We start from the raw sequence: 17,161 nt of genomic DNA, 5'->3' as shown, positions 1-17,161 counted from the left end.
GGAACACGGTGGAGGCAGGATCTCCTCGGCGGTTCATATGTTCGGAATCAATGTTTGATCTCTGTCTGGTTATTAAGTGCTCTGCCATCTACCCTCGACTTTCTTCTCGCGTCGGCAGTGCTGGCTCAGATCTTGGTGTTCGTGCTGAGTCGGGTTATCTGATGTTTCGTGAGCACGCAGACGATAATTCAGGATATTTGCTGATACTGACCGTGATCGTGATTAACTTGGGCGCCTCAACCATTTTGCTTGACAGCACACTGCGAGCGCCAGGCTTGGTCGACATGTGATTGGATCCCGGGGGGAAACAATATGTGCAGTCCCACTGGCTGAGGCGACAGAAGCAGCTACATGCCCTCTCAAGTATGCCATCAGCCCCGAGCTCAGCGTTGAGCATCATCAATATGCTGCCAAAGAACGCTTCGGCCGCTCCTTCAGGGGTCTGGTATTTCTCAAGAGCGCCTGCAGAGGAGAAGCTGTTCCGTAACAAGCTGTGTTTCGGCGCAGCCGCGAACCTTGTTTTGAGGTGCTCAATCCATGACTTAATGCGGCCCAGCTTTAAAGCCTCGTCGTAGCCAAGCTCGAGCTCTTGCCAACCCTCAACAACCGTGTCACCACACACAAAGTGCTGATGCTGAGCAGTGATAGTTTCCCCCATGATCACGGTGGCCATCTCAAGGAACACACATCCAAGGGAGTACACGTCCCATTCAGAGCCATGATCTTTGCCTTCTTTCACGTGTGCGGGTGCGTACTTTCTTGTTTGAGGAGGCGCACCTACGCCCATGTCAAATTGCCGAGACGTGTACTTCTTCGCGATGTCGAAATCTGCCAGGAGTACGTTGTCGAAATTGTCGACAAGTATGTTGCTCGGCTTGACATCTTGGTGCAAAATCCGGTGGCGATGGAGATACATGAGAACCTGGCAGAGGCATGCAAAATACGAGAGGAGAAGGTAAGTCTTCTCGTGACATTGCTCCATGTTTGTTGCTGTCCGCGTCTCGTTGTATCGCGATATTTCCGACACAAGGTTCTCCATGTGTGTTCGAGCGAGAGGATAAAGCAGTAGGCCGAAGACGCGGTCCCTGTTCGGCCGGTCCTCCTCAAAACTGCCAACCAGGGCAACAATGTGGTCGTGATTGATTGATGCCAAGTTCTTCAGTTCATACCTCCCCCCCGGGACGTCCCTTCCTTCAATCTTGCGCATGGTTGTCTCGTCGCACGGTACGATCTTCACCGCTAGGTGGTCATCCGTCCGATCCTCTTTCTGAGACCGGGCGCACCACACCATGGATTTTTGGGTCCCCGCAATGAACGAGGTGTATTCAATATCAGGATTCAGCTTGATCTCGGACTTGATCACTCGTTGTCGTGGCTCTTTAGATGAGGCATGTTGCGGCCAGAACAGATCGATAGGAGATTTCACATACTCTGGCAGCGGTAACAACGACACCGCTATCCTGTGGCCGCGGGATGGTCCGTTTGCGGTCTCACCGTGGCAGTGCGTGTAGGGTGCTGTCTTGGCTCGTCTCCGCCATCAGGATGGGCCTGCCTTGGTTGTGGTGTCCAAGGGTCTGACAGCGAATGTCTCGGTGATCGGATGACGCGCAAAATTCTATGTTTCCGACGATTGTCGACAGCGGGACTGTTTGGCGGGAATGCTGGTGCTGACGTCGGTCGCACACTTTGGACGGTCTCCGCATCCATTTGAAGTGCATCTCTGCGCTCTTGCGGTAGCTGCATCGGCGAGACTTGTACATCGTGATTGGAGTCAGCCGGTATTTGTGAAGAGGGTTTAGTGATCTGCGCCGGACGCTGATCTGACTCTTCACCACTGTCCGGATGAGCCTGCCTGAGCCGTGGTGGCTTAGTTTCTGACAGCGAATGTCTCGGTGACTTGAAAAGCTGCACACTTTTGTGGTGTACTTGACTGCCAGTCATAGGCGTGGCCCGCTCCAGTGTAGTCTCTTTGTCATCTTTGGTTTTTGACCTTGACGAGCTCTCGGTCACTCTATCCCTCTCGGCCCGATCGAACTGAGGCTCATGAACAATAGAACTACGGTCAGAGTGTGGATTTGACCTCTGTTCCACGATCGCGTGTAGCTGCTCGTCTCGCCATGCCGCCTCTTGTACGAAGACGGTGCCTTTGATGTCGCGGAGAAGGCGCGCAGCGTCCAATATCCGGCTTGTTCCACTGGAAAGCTGTATTAGCACCGCAACTGTGTGTCTCAAAAGTCCGCAATGCGATAGAAGGGGAGGGAAGGAAGTCTGCTCACGGGTGAGTGTCCAGCGGCTCTCGCGACGTTGATGACCATTCTGCCATAGTAGCTTCAAGATCTTGCGAGAAATGCAAGGTCGTATCCAGTGTCAACTCGGCGAGGTCGGAGCCAGACTTGTCTGCGGCCAAACTTTCGAGTAGAGACGGCACGGCCTGTGAAGTATAGCTCGCATGCCATGATTCAAGCTCAAGCAGTGCATCGTCCAGGTCGAGACTGAGCGCCGACTCGGCATCATGCTTACGGCTCTGCTGAAGGAGTGCATCTAGCGATGTTATGAGGCTGGCGTATTTTGCGTCCAGAGCCATGGCCAGCCTGTATGCCAAACGACTTCAAAAACGCATCTTGCGTTGTAAGATGTGAGGTGGGCCTATTAAACTAGAGTGTCTGTATGAGGCTTCCCGCGCTCCCGAAGGATAACAGTACGAGGCTGTCTAATCGGTGGCGCCACTCTACATTGAGAGCGGGGAAGCTTGTCGATAGCCTTGTGACTTGTCGAGGCGTGTCAGCGTAATTGTGGTATGGAACCTGTCCTACAACCACAACATAGCGCGGTGCAATGCCTGAGCCATTTTCCATCTTGACGGGAGTTTTTGGGCTCACCACCGGATCCATAGGTCTCCTGCTCGGCAGTGTCGAGAAAATTGTCAGCACGCGGCAGAACGTAAAGCAATGCGAGCTGCGACTGCGACAATACAAACTTCATGTGGAATTTTCGAAGAGGAAGCTTCGATCATGGATAACACAGTGGACGACCAAAGGTGAGGCATGGCCGGAGAGCGAGTATGTCTTCATTTGGGGAGTCGTCGGTTGGAGGTCCCTCCAGGAGCGCGTGAGCTGCATCCGGGAAGAAGTCAGGCAGATCGAAGACACCCTTCTGCGGGGGGGAGTTGAATGCTCAATGAGATCTTCTGAAATAGCGGCGTGGGAGTCGGCGGTACGGCTGGCATCGAGAGACGACTACTCAGCACTGGAGGTCGGGACGCAGGTTGTGGGGATCGGACAGAAGATTGCATTTGCAGTGTATAGGAACGAAGAGCTTGCCAAAAGTATCGATCGAATCAGGAAACTCGTCGATGATATTAAGGCAGACTCTGACTTTCGGGCCGAAGAAGAAGTGAGAGCACATGGTGAGAAGTCTCCCGCATCCCGCATGGACCTCGCGCGGCAGTTCCACAACAGAATAAAGATGTTGTGGTCCGACCTCACGAGTGCACACATAGTGCTATCAACCAACACTGGCAGCTGGGCCTTGGTTTTCAGGCCACCGCAGTCATCTGGTCTGTGGGCGGTCGGTAACGACGATCCACTCCACATTGACCTCGTCTGCGCTGATGGTGAATTTGGGGTGCACCCAGAGGTTTCCTGCGTGTCGGCACGCTACAGTGGCCGGAGTCCATGCAGCACGGATTTGGCAGAGAGCATCTTACGCCAGCGCAATCGGCCAATGGGAGACTGTGAAGAGCAATACTGCAAGGGAACTTGAAAACTGTACTGAAGTTCCACGTGGCTCTTCCCAGCGGCCAACAAAGAGCTTTTCGTAAACGCACGGAGCTCAGCCGCGTAGAGACAGCGCTAGCCATAGCAGCATGGCTCATTTACGCCTGGCCGACCGCCTGGGTGAGCAAGCTCTGTAGCTGCGGGATCCGCTACGCGGTGTTGTCCGGCGACGACAGATTTCCGGTGTTCAGAGAGGCATCCAGTCACGAGCACAACGGCTGCACTGGATGTTGCATGCCTTGGTCAAACGCCAGACAGCATCTGCTGTTGGCCGTCATCCTCTCCGAAATAGCATTGGCGAGACCTATACAGCTTGTTCCAGCGGCTTCCTCTCGCTCCGAATGGAATTTCATGGTACTGGACGGAGACCAAGCTGACCCGACACGGACGAAGCTCATGAACAGAGAAGGCTTGTTGGGACAGATCGACATGCTTTCCCCTCTACCCTTCCCAGGAGCTGTGAAATACTGCTTGAGCAGGATGTCTCCGGCGTCTAGTGATCCGGATTTCCAAGCTGAAGACCTGAGCGGTTATGTTCTCAACGTGATCAACCCGTAAGTGGCAACACAGTAAAGCCTCGCTTCTGAGCTGACAACAAAAGACTCTTGTCTGAACTGCAAACGCTCCAGAAGCGTCGAGTATCAAGCCCCTATCCAGAGTACTCGCAGTCTTCTTGCAACCCAGCGCCATGCCGCTACGACGGACGATTTTTAGCCTCATTCGAGGCCTTAAACTCGAGCTTACGTTGATGTGCGCGTTGCCAACGGAACCCGAAGCTGAGGCTATTGGATGTGAGCTCCAAGGTCCTGTCCATCAACACATCAGCGGCTGAGGGATTCCAGCGTGTGTCGGTAGGTTCGACTATTGACTTGTTCCAGGACGTCGGAGAGCGAACGGAGTTCAGGCGGTCCGTCGGCTTCCGATGCAGACTGGGCATGGTATATCCATCCAAGCTATCCTGGTTACGGATGTCGTCTCGGCTTCGAGGCTGCGCACGGCAAAGAGTCCGAAGCGGCGGGGAATCGTACTAAGGAGATACAAACAGTGAGAGCACGCCTGCTGAATGGCCAGTTGAACATACTGGGGCGTGTGCATTAGTTGGTGGGCCGTAAGTATTGCGGCGCGGTTCGGGCATGCATAGAAGGCATGTCTGCTTTCGGGCTGGCTGAGCAGGAAGACGAGAAATTCCAGCCCGCAGTCGGTGCGCACCTGCAGCGTGCCTTCGTAGAGCAAGTGGTGGACAGTTTGAAGAGCATTGTGGTGTAGCGCAAGGGCATGTATGTAGCTGAATTCGTTGGTTCCGACCATCATGCTCCATTCTGTACTGGACGCTTTCGTAAAGTCATGCCGCTGCCACGCCCTCGAATGTAGATGGTAGAGGGCGGTGTCGGAATTGAGGAGTTCAGGCTGTGATGTCGTCTTAGAGTTGAGCCCAAGTGGTACGGAATTGTCGGTAATAACCTTGTCTCGGATAAGGCCGCGGGATCGGCGTGGTATGATTGGCAATTGAGGCTCTAAAACATGCGACATCTACTCCCTTTTGGATCAGACAACTAAAAGCCTTACTATGCGACTGTACGTGCTAGGCCCAGCCTTCAACCTTCCAAGCATCGACGCAGAATGCATTGCCGCCATTGCACTCCTTCGTGCCCAACACGAGGACGGTTGGACCATCACCCCGAATCACGATATAACCATTCGCCTACCATACCTTGCTACCGATGACGACAAGCACATCCACGGTTACAACAACATTGCCCGCTATGTTACCAGCCACTCCAACACAGTTTCGCCAATAACGGACTCCCAACGCGCCGACTCGACCGCCTTGTCCTCCTTTCTGACCGTCCACGCGCAAACGCTCCTTGACATCTCCCTCTACGTCTCCTATGAGAACTACGCCACAACTCGCTCTGCATACACCAAGATCCTGCCCTGGCACTCCAACTACATCCTGCCACCAAAGTTCCGCGCAGCAGCCCGCAAGCGAACGGAACAACTAGGCGTCTCCAGCATCGACGTCGAAGATGTCCACGACGACCTCATGGACCGGCCGCAAGGCTTTGACACGGGTGTTGGACAGGAGAAGAAGTTTGAGGCAGAAACGCAGAAACGCGCCAGCCTACTGTTGGGGAGACAGGATACCGTAAGAGGGCTGTTGAGGAAAGGGCAGGGTGGAGCGTTGTTCAAGCTACATGCGCTGGCGGACAACTGCTTTGAGGTGATGAGAGATATGCTGGGTGAGAAGGAGTACTTTCTAGGTACGAAAGAGCCAACGGACGTCGACTGTTTGGCGTACGGGTATTTGAGCTTGATGTTGTACCCGCAGCTGCCGCAGGATTGGCTTGGGAAGATCCTGAGGAAGAAATACCCAGCTCTGGTGAACTTCACGGAGAAAATGCATGAGAGGCTGGGCCTGGCTACGAATGCTGATGCAGTCATGGGTCTAGCAAGCTGCGCCAGCAATGGAGAAGTTGTCGAATGGCGTAAATCGAAGAAGCTGCAACTGCCCTGGCAAGCACCTGCCTCCGCAGGCTTCGTGGACGTAACGACAACCGTGGCACAAGACCTACTATCCCGCATTCCACTCCTGGCCCCATCCACAACTATCATCACTACTGGCAAGCAGAAGACACCAGCATGGCGGACATGCCTTCCAGCTACATTGCTCGCAGCCGCCGTGGGCTTGGGATCCTTCGGTTACTACGCCTTCACGACTGGACTTTTGATCTGGCCCCACGGACAACAAGTACACATCTTCGGCCGCAAACGCCTGACTGACTACGGACATCTCGGGGCCGCTCTGGCGGGCGTGAGTCTGTTGAGCCAACAAGCATCGCAAGCACGGCAGGAATATGGTAACAGTCAGGAGGATCACTTGAACGTTGGGCCGGTGAAGGTGGAAGTTGAGGTGGAGAAGGAGGATGCGCCGTGAAAATAATGGTATGGTATTTGGAACCTACCTTATATCCACTCTGGACCATGGCTCGTTGCGACATTGGCTTCGGACGGGTAACCTCTTGGAGAGAAGAGGCACAAAGCTGTTTTCTGCGCGAGTCAGGACCAACTCCAGAATCAGCCCCATGGAGAACGATCTCCACAGCTCCGCACTCGGGACCAGGATTGAAGCCGCTAAGCAACGTTTCTGCTCGTGTCGCGCACTTATCTTCCTGACAATCTCGGAATCTCCCACAACTCGGACACGACAAGGCGAGGCAGACAAAATTGCGCATCATTCTGTCTATACCCGCGGTAAGGTACCTCGGTACGGCCAAGCATTGATATAGCCGTGCATTGAAGCTATAGCCCTGAAAGAAGTTTGTACTCTACTCAAGAGCTTTGCTTCGCTTCAAAAGCCTTGCTACCCTTTCTCTCTGACCCAGTCCTACCCTCTCTCACATCCACCGCCATCATGGTCAGACACACCTCCGGCGGCCGCCAGTTCAACTGGCTCAACCTCCTCACGATCATTGCCATGTCATTCGGCAGCATGACCTACGGCTACAGCGCCTCTATCATCTCCACAACTCTCTCCCAGCCCAGCTTCAATGCCTACTTCGACCTCGATACCCGCTCCGATGCGACCGCCCTGATAAGCACGATGAATGGACTCTACCAAGTCGGCGGCTTCCTAGGCGTCTTCACCGTCTCTTGGTTTGCGGATAAGTGGGGAAGGCGTGCTGCTATCGGCGTCTCGGCGTTGATCACGCTTGTGACCGGTGCGTTACTGGCGGGTAGTGTGAATGTGGCCATGTTTATTGTCGTCCGATTCTTCAGCGGTGCTGGAGCGTTCATGATTCTGTCGGCGGTGCCGATCTGGATGAACGAGGTGACTCCTCCGCGTAACCGGGGAATGTTGGTTGATATTCATGGGGCGGCATTGTTGTTCGGATACTTCTTGGCGGCCTGGGTTGGATACGGCTTCTTTCACCTCGACTCGCCGAATGCTTGGAGAGCACCATTGGGTACGTCGAGCCTTGGCGCTTTTTGGTGCTTTCGCACATCGCTGACCCTTGCAGCCTTCCAATGCCTCCCCGCCCTCATCGTCCTCGTTGGCCTCCCTTTCATGCCCGAATCCCCACGCTTTCTCCTCATCCACGATCGCTACGACGAAGCCGCGGCCAACCTCAAACGACTTCACACCTCCGACGAAGCGGCTGTTGAGCTCGAGCAGATCTCGCACCAGATGCAAATTGATCGCACTCTTCCCTCCAGTTACTGGGCTCTCGTGACAAAACCCTCGTACCGAAAGCGTACGCTGCTATGCCTTGGCACGACGTGCGGAATTCAGTTCTCGGGGATTCTGGTGATTAATAACTATGGTCCGATCCTGTATGGGAATTTGGGGTACGACGTTGACCAGCAGTTGGTTTTGCTTGGTGGGTGGTTGACGTTGGCTTTCGGATCTGGTGTGCTGTCGCTGTTCTTGGTGGATCACTTTCCTCGGCCAAAGTTGATTGGGGGTGGAATCGCTGCGTGCAGTGAGTGTGATCGTATGAACGAACGAGATGCTGTTGATGCTGACACTGTGTTAGTGGTTTGTCTGATCATCGAATGCGCGTTGGTTGCGGAGTTTGTAGGCACGACGAACACAGCTGCGCTATCTGCTGCTGTGGCTATGTTTTATATCTACGTGATCTTCTACGAGCTCACTTTGGACGGGCTGCAGTTCGCATACATCGGGGAGCTCTTCCCTACGCATCTGCGGGCTAAAGGTGAGTTGACTACAGCTCTTTATGCGTTCTGCGGTATGCGCTGACCTTGATCGAAGGAATGAACATCGGGGTTGCCGGTATATGCTTGATGAACATCATCTGGCTGCAAGCTGCGCCTACCGCGTTTGCCAACATCGGATGGCAGTTCTAGTAAGCTGAATCTTGCTTTGAAGGAGAACAGATGCTGACCGGTCTAGCTTGTGCTTCATCATCCCGGGCTGCTTGATGGCAGGGCTGATCTACTTCACATTCCCCGACACGTGGGGCGTGCCGCTGGAAGAGGTAGCAGCTATGTTTGGGGTGCGCAGAGCATGATCTTACCGACCTTTCGAAGCTAACGGGTGTACTTTCAGGACCACGACGAAATCTACGACGCCTCGAAGCATGCAAAGGAAGAGATTAATGCTGAACACAGTGAAAAGGTCTCAGTGGATGACAAGTCGGCCGTTTGAATGGCCCAGCAAGTATTGATAAACGTAAACAGGCTCCAAACCAGTCCACAATCCATTGAAGTTGTAGCTCATCCATCTCATTGCACGTGATCCGCTTCCAACGCTGTGTCTACCACCACCAAGCAACGACAGCTCACAAGAGCGGGGCAAGACTGGGTCAGAGCTGATTTCGCTTCGACCACCCCAAAGCGTGTCTCGAGCTTGTTGATCCTTGTTTCCCGCGGCCGATGCTTAATGGCTGTAATTATGGCCGTCAAAAAGCGACTTGCAGGTGTTGGGCACGTGGTTTCTTCGGCGATTGTAAGCACTGAACCGACCGATGCCAGTGCACAACACAAACTACCGACGACAACCGTCTTGCACCGTCCCCGTGACTGTGACTACTCCGCATATGTACAACACCCCGAAACTCGTCTTCGATAGGGCCAGTTGCGCCGAGAAGCAACCGATGTCCTTCAAGCCTCCCCCGCCAAATGGCGCTCAGGTGCATGCGGGATACCGAGGGCAACGTCATCGTCTCACCTGCTCACCGCTGCCATTGGGCCGTTCCTTGTCCTCGAGACGTTGGAGCTCTTGCTTCGACCACCACACCGCGCGACGATGTCAGGCCGCATTGACCCCATCACGAGGCAAGGCGTCGATCATTGCGCGTGGGCCGCCGGTATGGAGCTTCGTCCGAGCAGTAGTATGAACCTTATGTTGGGCTTGTAGGAGCTTTAAAGGTTGGTCATGTGCCTGTTGTACATTTCGCTGTTCCACTGTCGAAGAACAACAACCGTGGACCATTGATTGAGTCTTGGGAAGAGACGACAACATGAAGAAAGACAATCGATACTTTGGCCTACGGGGAGGATGGCTCACATTCTGGATAACGTAAGTCAACCCTTGAGCCCCTTCGCTCCTATGCTGTTAGACTCGCCCTTTTGCTGACATCAAAAGCGTCGCCTGCGGCACTGACATGACTTTGTTCGGCTACGACCAAGGCGTTTTCGGGGGAGTGATTGTGACAGGCGATTTCCTAACGACTCTCGGAATCAAGAATGATGCGGGAACCAAAGGGACAGTCACAGCCATATACGATATTGGGTGTTTCTTCGGAGCGATCTCAGCATTCTTCATCGGTGACATGCTCGGGAGGAAGAAGACTATCTTGCTAGGAACTACCATCATGTCGATTGGCGCTCTCCTACAAATCACCGGATACTCCGTCGCTCAGATGATCGTTGGACGTATCGTTGCCGGCGTGGGGAACGGGCTCAACACTGCAACAGCACCTCCGTGGCAAGCCGAGACATCCAAGGCTGCGTGGCGCGGCAAGCTGATTGTTATCGAGCTGATCTTGAACATCGCTGGCTTCTCGCTGTCCACCTGGGTCACCTACGGCTTTTCGTACGTGCCAGGCGGCGTTGCATGGAGGGTGCCGCTGGCGCTGCAGTTCATTTTCATTGTGATCCTCTTCGCTACTGTACCGTGGCTCCCGGAGTCTCCTCGCTGGCTGGTGTCGAAAGGCAGGTTTGAAGAGGCCGAACAAATCCTCGCAGATGTCGAGGGCTCCGAGATCGAGGATCCGTATGTACAAACGGAGTTTTCCGAGATCAAGTTCGCCGCGCAGTACGAGAAAGAGCATGCTGTACGCATCAGAGACCTGGTTCGCGGCAAGGTGCCAGCGAACGATCCTTGCACACTACGCAGGGTTCTGTTGGGCATGGGTACGTGAAGGACGCAGAGAGTGGCCTGAAAGCCATTGCTGACCCTCGTTACAGGCGCTCAAGCAATGCAACAACTGTCTGGTACGTCATCCCAACTACTTTGTCACCTCTCAACAACTTCGCTAACCAGCGCGCTACAGGTATCAATGTCACCAGCTACTACTTACCAACCGTTCTTATCGAATCGGTCGGCCTTAAAAACAAGCAAGCTCGTCTGCTCGCAGCTTGCAACAGCATCTCCTACCTAGTCTTTGCGACGATCGGCATACCCAACGTCGAACGCTGGGGCCGTCGAAAGATGATAATGTATGCAGCCACCGGACAGTGCTTCTGCTACCTCATGATTACGGTGTTACTGCGGTACGCCGATAAACCTGGATACAGCGGACAGGATGAAGTTGCGAGCGCTAGTGTAGCATTCTTCTTTTTGTACTATGTTTTCTTTGGGATTGGGTTCCAGGGTGTGCCTTGGTTATACGTGAGTATTGGTAGGGACACAAAGGAAGTGACAAAACTGATCTAATTCCTAGCCAACTGAGGTCAATGGCCTCGCCATGCGAAGCAAAGGTGCCTCTCTCGGTACAGCTACCAACTGGGTGAGTTGAACCACTGTCACTCTGCCGTCTCCGGCCATGGCTGACCAATCCACTCTTCGGCCTGCAGATATTCAACTTGTAAGTCTGATTGCCCAGACAAACACGCGGCTGTCAGCTAATGAGTTCCAGCATGGTCGTGGAAATCACCCCCATCGGCATCGACACGCTTGGCTGGAAGTTCTATATTATATGGACGGTGCTGAACGGCTCCTTCGTGCCATTCACCTAGTATGCTTGATCACATCCTCATCGAAGCTGCAAACTGACAGTATTACAGCTTCCTTTACCCTGAAACCGCAGGACGTAAGACCTTCCTATCTTTGTTTCCACCGTCGAAACATTTGCTAATCTTTCTTCTCATGAATTCAGGAACTTTGGAAGACATCGACTCCTACTTCCGCGACCAACCCAGCGTGTTGGTCTTCCGCGATAAGCGCGCAACCATCTCCAAGCGCCCAGCCGAGTTCATCGAAAGGGAAGAGCAGGAAGTGCGCCGGAAGAGCTCGGTCAACGAGCGCGCGATGAGTCTCGCACAGCAACATAGAAGGTACAGTCTGATGAGCGAAGAGAATCAGGGACCGTTGGTTGATGAGATGGAGAAGAAGAGTATCAGTGAGGGTGGTGGAGAGCACAAGGAGGTTTGAGGAGGTCGTGGTGCCGTGAGGAATGGGATCGATGGATGAGGAAGGAATGGCTTCTTGATTGAGATGGAGGGGTATAGCTGCGATTATACTCTGATCGTTGACGCTCCACGCTGCTGAATGTCTAGCTAGCAATACGTCCACCTCGTTGAGGCGCCACTACTCCATTTCGTCGCAACGTCGCTTTCAGCGCCAGCACTTCGCCTTTAAGCCTTGCAACTTCACCTTCAAGATCGTGCACTTTGTTCCTTGTGGAATCACAGAAGCTGCAATGTGGCTCGTCTACCGCTGCACCTAATCCAAGACCGTGCGCATCATCTTCAACCTGTGCAGCTTGAGCCACCATTACTCCCGCCTTCGCGCGAGCCCATGGACTCTTCCGATACCCATTGGAGACTGCATTCACCGGCACCTCATGTAACACCGGTGCTTTGCGGTGTAGTGGCGACCGATGTCCTCGTTTCCGTGAGCTCTGGTGTTTCTTCGGCGAAAGCGAAGACGTACGTGGAAAGAGCCGCTGGATGTCTTTCGATGACGGCGAAAATGTACCGTCCGGAGACAAGTACGTGGTGGCTGTCCACAGGTCCTCGTCTGTTGAGCCATCGACAGCAGCGGACCCCTTCACAGGCTTCGGCGGAGACTTGATGGTGGGTTGCTGAACTGTACTCATCGTACCGTTTGTATCGACCCGAGAGCGCGACGTCTGTCGAGCAGGAGGCCGATCTACCGGACGTCGCCTTCGACTTCGCTTAAGTGCGGCGTCGCGCTCTGTGTCCGACGTGAGCCAGATATCATCATCCAGTGAAGACCCCTGGTGGGAATCTTTCGGCCAACCGTGCTTGCCGTGAGTCTCCTCATACTGCCGCATGGCATGAAGGGAGTCCAAGTCCGTCTCCACGTGTGCCGTCGCTCGATGGAAGAGATGATGTTTTCCTTTCTTCTTTGGCGCAGTATCGTGTGTAGCCGGTGGATGTGAGGTGCTGTAGCGAGCCAGAACACCGCTCGCTTGCTGGGGATGTTGAGTAGCGCTCAATTTGCGTAGCTCGGCAAGGATCTTTGCGTTGGTAGACGACACGGCCGGGGCTTGGGCAGAGGGCTGGCCGGCCATCTTTGCGTTTCGTTGCGACTTTGGTTTTCCAGAGAGCGGCTTGCCAACTGCCTGACGAATTGGCTTTGGTGTGGCCTGACAGTCCGCAGTGGGAAAACTGTTACCAGAGTCAGTGGAAGGGAACAGTCCTATGTTCCTCGGCGGAGCTACGTCAACGCTTGGAGCAGCTGTTTCGGGCTCGGGTCTCTTAACGAAGTTCTGGCTGGAGACCTGCGGCCTCGACCGGGTCGGACTTGTCACACGCTTCATTTCGCTTTCGTCCTTTGACGCCGCCGTCGGCTTCACAGGAGAGAAAAGGTCCAGGTATTGCCTCTGTCTGATCGGTGGCGGCTGCAAGCTTGCAGGCAGAGGCGTATGCCGTACTGTGCTCTCGTCGACTTCGTCCGGGTGGATGGTGAATCGCCGTGCTGCTCCGCCGCTGCGGTCATTGGCCATGCCAGGCTTTCGAAGTGCAGGTGGAAGACCGAGATGTTCGAGAGCTGTTGGCTTGTGTGACTGTGTCGGTGCCGGCTGAGTGGAAGGAGTACCGCTCCATGCTGCCTGGCCTAGGGTGCTTCCTTTATTAAGCTCCGGTAGCTTGTCAACGGCGCGTGCGACTATGGTGTTCGATATCTGCTTGGGCGATTTGCCTTGTACCCACTCCACACCGATGACCTTGTTGCAAGAACCACGCAGCAGTTTTTGCTCCAGTAGCAACCCCAGCGAGTCGTAGATCTGAATAACACCGTCCACACGTCCAACGGCGATCAAGTTTTCGGTGTAAGCAGAAGGTTCTCTGGCCCCAGCCGATCTGCGTGAGGGGTGTCCAGTTGCCAGACCTGACACAGAGGCTTTCCGAGGCAGAACAGATACGGATGTGACAGGAGCCTGCGCGTGCCATGTTCGAAGCACGACGCCGCCATCGGCAAAGTCGACGAGACGGCACTTGCCATCCCGTCCTACAGTGACCGCCCGAGACTGGTAGCCAGGAAGGAATGCCGCGTCCTCGATGCAGACCGTCTTGTGGGTGGCCGTCGTCGGCCGGTGAAGCTTAGCGAAGTGACCGATCTCTCCATGGTTGACACTCTCCTGGTTTGCATATGCGCCAGTCTGCTTTCTAGCGATCTTCGTAGCATCGAACGCAGCAGCTGTACCGTCGGCGAAGGCTAGAAGGAATATGTTCGGCCTTTCTGGATGGAAGGTGATCACTGTGACGGCTGCCTCTGATGCTCTCGACTCGATTAGTATCGGTGGACTGTTGTGCATCAGGTTGCTCAAGTAAATCGTCGGCGGGTTATCGGAGGCAGAGACCATCAAATGATCTGTCGGCGAAACAGCCAACGCCACCGGTGGGGAGGCATGTGCTCTGGTCGGACTAAGCAGTTTCGACTGCTCCGCGGAGTAGCGCTGTATGTCTGCCGTCGATTTGGTTGACAAGAAGAGGGATTTAGCGTCCTTCGTGTAGGCCAGATGTCGAACTTCATCATCGTCCGCTTGAAGTCCCCAAGACCTCTCCTGGCCGCGTTTCGTGTCGTGCAACACAACAACCTGCTTGTCGGCTACGGCGAGAACTCCAGAGCCATCTTTGGCTTCCCGCGCTGCAACAATGCCATTTTTGCTGCTCCGGAAGATGGTGTGTACGCCGCTTGCATCCCAGGAGAAGACATGGCCCGGAGTGGTGATAAGGAGATGGGCGTTGTTCGGGAAGGTGAAGTTGTTCTGTTGATCTAGCGATGTAGGCGATGGCTGCAGCTTAGATACTGGTCTCGTTGTAGGCATCGTTGCCTTTCTCCATCTTCTGTACACAGAACGCCACCGTGAAGTGCGATTAAGCTCACCATGTCGTCGTTCGGGGCAACGTGCCTTCTTCGAAGTTCGCCTTCTGCCTTCGCTTTCCAATTCTCCCGAATTTAACCGGCAGTCTTGCACCAACATCAAATACCGAGCCGACGTCGTCGTACATTAGGCGTGTAGATGTAGAAAAGACTGGTGACAGGTTTGTGACATTCATTGTTTCCTTCTCGTACAATTTCATCATCGAGATGTCGACTGCGAGCATTGCAGAGGCCAACCAGCCCTTTCCCGCTCATCCGTTCTCCAAGAATCCTCTTCGTACTCGAGACGATGTTGTAGCAGCATGTGCATCATTTTTGGATCCATTGGAGGCAGGCTTCTCGCCTGGTCGTGCTCTTGTCAGAGTAGGCGGAACGGGGACACGATGTAAGTGATGTAATCCGAGGTCCGTTGCTCCTCTGTTGAGCAATACCCCTGTGACAAGAGACAACGTGAAGAGACAAAATGTTAAGGACCATTCTAACACTTTTCCAGTCGACGAAACCGCCGCCCAAATCGAAGGCTTCGCCCGCCCACTCTGGGGACTCGCACCCCTCCTGGCCGGCGACAGCGCCTACAAAAACACCAACCTCTTCGTCCAAGGCCTCATCTCCGGCACCGACCCCAATGGCTCCGAATTCTGGGGCAACATGTCCGACCTGGACCAGCGCATGGTGGAGTCTTGCCCGATCGGCTTTACTCTCGCAGTGGCTGGCAAGGACTTCTGGGACCCGCTCACTCCGCAGCAGAAGGATAATGTAGCCGCCTGGATTGGGAGCATGAACGACAAGGAGATGCCTAATACGAATTGGCTCTGGTTTCGTGTGTTTGCTAATCTGGGGCTCAAAGCTAACAACGCGCCGTACTCTCACGAGCGGATTGAGAAGGATATGGACCACCTTGACACTTTCCATCGTGGCGATGGATGGTCCAATGACGGACCTGAGGGGTACACGCAGATGGACTACTACTCCGGCTCCTTCGCAATCCAGTATCTCCAACTTCTCTACGCCCGTCTGGCCGAGTCCTTCGACCCCAAGCGCTGCGAAGAATACAAACGCCGCGCAAAGTCCTACGCACTAGACTTCATCCACTATCAAGACTCCAACGGCCACTCGATCCCCTTCGGCCGAAGCCTCACATACCGCTTCGCCACCATAGCCTTCTGGAGCGCCTTCGCCTACGCCTCCGTCGAGCCTCCCGCACCGCTCACCTGGGGCATCGTTAAGGGGCTCTTCGTCCGCAACCTCCGCTGGTGGAGCAAGCAGCACCACATTTTCCAACCAAACGGGATGCTGAATATAGGCTACACGTACCCCAACTACTATCTAGCCGAGAACTACAACTCCCCCGGCTCGCCTTACTGGTGCATGCTGTCCTTCGCCTGCCTCGCGTTACCAGCCGACCACCCCTTCTGGACAGCGACCGAAGAACCGCATCCATTCACCCTCAAGTCGTCCCCACTGCCAGACATCAAGTACCTCAAGCACCCAAAGCACATCATGGTCCACAAGAACAGCCATACCTACTTATTGTCATCCGGCCAAAGCTGCCACTACCCACTCAAAGCCACGCAATCCAAATACGGACACTTCGCCTACAGCGCCTCGTTCGGGTACTCCGTGCCCACCGGCTCCTATACCCTAGAGCAATTCGTCCCGGAGTCCGCGCTGGCTTTCAGTGATGATGGAGGTGAGATCTGGAAGCTGAGGCGGGAAGTCGAGGATGCCCAGTTCTTCGAACGGGACGGGGTGCAGGGGTTGTACAGCGTGATGAGGCCGTGGAAAGACGTGGAGGTTAGGACGTGGTTGGTGCCGCCCGTGGAGGGGTGGGGGAGTTGGCATGTTAGGCTGCATCGGGTTGTGGCGGGACGGGATGTGCAGACGGCGGAGGGAGGGTTTGCTATACTGGGGACGAGGAAGAAGGATGGGAGGATGTTAGGGCAGTTTGAGGAGGAGACGAAGGAGGGGACGATGGTGGGAGAGGATGGGGCGGTGGTGGTTAGTAAGGCCGGGGCGTCTGGGGTGGCGGATCTGGCGCCGAGAGATGTGAATGGAGGCAGGAAGGGTGGCATTTGCAATGTTGATGCTAATAGCAATTTGATGGAGCCGAGGACGCTGTTGCCGACGACGTATGCGGATTTGAAGGCTGGGTCGACGACGTGGTTTGTCACTGCTGTATTTGCGGTGCCGGCAGAGCGAGAGGGCTGGGAGAGCTGCTGGAGAGAGGAGTGGGAGAACAGGCCGAAGTTGGAGAAGTGGACGCAGGATCTGATGGATGCGCAGTAGGCTTGGGAGGAGAAGTGAGCCGTGGGACGATAGACGGGCAATGTAAACATCTTGAAGCTCTGAT

General features: G+C 54.6%; 7 protein-coding genes across 7 annotated transcripts; 5 read left to right on the top strand and 2 right to left on the bottom strand.

Annotated features, from left to right (window-relative positions):
* Positions 1 to 154: 154 nt before the first annotated feature.
* On the bottom strand, positions 155 to 2,584 carry LTR77_003721 (uncharacterized protein; the record flags this gene model as incomplete). The annotated part of the gene is made up of 3 exons (XM_064800977.1): positions 155 to 1,429; positions 1,495 to 2,194; positions 2,277 to 2,584. 3 exons carry the CDS (start codon positions 2,582 to 2,584, stop codon positions 155 to 157), a joined length of 2,283 nt encoding a protein of 760 aa, XP_064660928.1.
* Positions 2,585 to 4,127: 1,543 nt separating this feature from the next.
* LTR77_003720 (uncharacterized protein) lies at positions 4,128 to 4,490 on the top strand (the record flags this gene model as incomplete). The annotated part of the gene is made up of 2 exons (XM_064800976.1): positions 4,128 to 4,330; positions 4,406 to 4,490. The coding sequence occupies 2 exons, from the start codon at positions 4,128 to 4,130 to the stop codon at positions 4,488 to 4,490; spliced, it is 288 nt and encodes a 95-aa protein (XP_064660927.1).
* Positions 4,491 to 4,922: 432 nt separating this feature from the next.
* LTR77_003719 (uncharacterized protein) lies at positions 4,923 to 6,711 on the top strand (the record flags this gene model as incomplete). The annotated part of the gene is made up of 2 exons (XM_064800975.1): positions 4,923 to 4,977; positions 5,363 to 6,711. The coding sequence occupies 2 exons, from the start codon at positions 4,923 to 4,925 to the stop codon at positions 6,709 to 6,711; spliced, it is 1,404 nt and encodes a 467-aa protein (XP_064660926.1).
* A 477-nt stretch (positions 6,712 to 7,188) lies between these two features.
* Positions 7,189 to 8,943, top strand: LTR77_003718 (uncharacterized protein; the record flags this gene model as incomplete). The annotated part of the gene is made up of 5 exons (XM_064800974.1): positions 7,189 to 7,741; positions 7,796 to 8,491; positions 8,548 to 8,641; positions 8,689 to 8,791; positions 8,845 to 8,943. The coding sequence occupies 5 exons, from the start codon at positions 7,189 to 7,191 to the stop codon at positions 8,941 to 8,943; spliced, it is 1,545 nt and encodes a 514-aa protein (XP_064660925.1).
* An 814-nt stretch (positions 8,944 to 9,757) lies between these two features.
* Positions 9,758 to 11,892, top strand: LTR77_003717 (uncharacterized protein; the record flags this gene model as incomplete). The annotated part of the gene is made up of 9 exons (XM_064800973.1): positions 9,758 to 9,816; positions 9,883 to 10,652; positions 10,707 to 10,733; positions 10,793 to 11,130; positions 11,183 to 11,248; positions 11,316 to 11,326; positions 11,378 to 11,476; positions 11,526 to 11,551; positions 11,618 to 11,892. The coding sequence occupies 9 exons, from the start codon at positions 9,758 to 9,760 to the stop codon at positions 11,890 to 11,892; spliced, it is 1,671 nt and encodes a 556-aa protein (XP_064660924.1).
* Positions 11,893 to 12,013: 121 nt separating this feature from the next.
* LTR77_003716 (uncharacterized protein) lies at positions 12,014 to 14,755 on the bottom strand (the record flags this gene model as incomplete). Its single annotated transcript, XM_064800972.1, has 1 exon — positions 12,014 to 14,755. The coding sequence occupies one exon, from the start codon at positions 14,753 to 14,755 to the stop codon at positions 12,014 to 12,016; it is 2,742 nt and encodes a 913-aa protein (XP_064660923.1).
* A 263-nt stretch (positions 14,756 to 15,018) lies between these two features.
* On the top strand, positions 15,019 to 17,097 carry LTR77_003715 (uncharacterized protein; the record flags this gene model as incomplete). The annotated part of the gene is made up of 2 exons (XM_064800971.1): positions 15,019 to 15,196; positions 15,305 to 17,097. The coding sequence occupies 2 exons, from the start codon at positions 15,019 to 15,021 to the stop codon at positions 17,095 to 17,097; spliced, it is 1,971 nt and encodes a 656-aa protein (XP_064660922.1).
* Between the last annotated feature and the right edge of the window lie 64 nt (positions 17,098 to 17,161).

This window comes from Saxophila tyrrhenica (assembly GCF_035928015.1).
Source record: "Saxophila tyrrhenica strain CCFEE 5935 chromosome Unknown scaffold_5, whole genome shotgun sequence".
Lineage (NCBI taxonomy): Eukaryota > Fungi > Ascomycota > Dothideomycetes > Mycosphaerellales > Extremaceae > Saxophila > Saxophila tyrrhenica.
The sequence above is the reverse complement of the archived record's forward strand: the minus strand, read 5'-3'. Positions and strand labels throughout refer to the sequence as shown.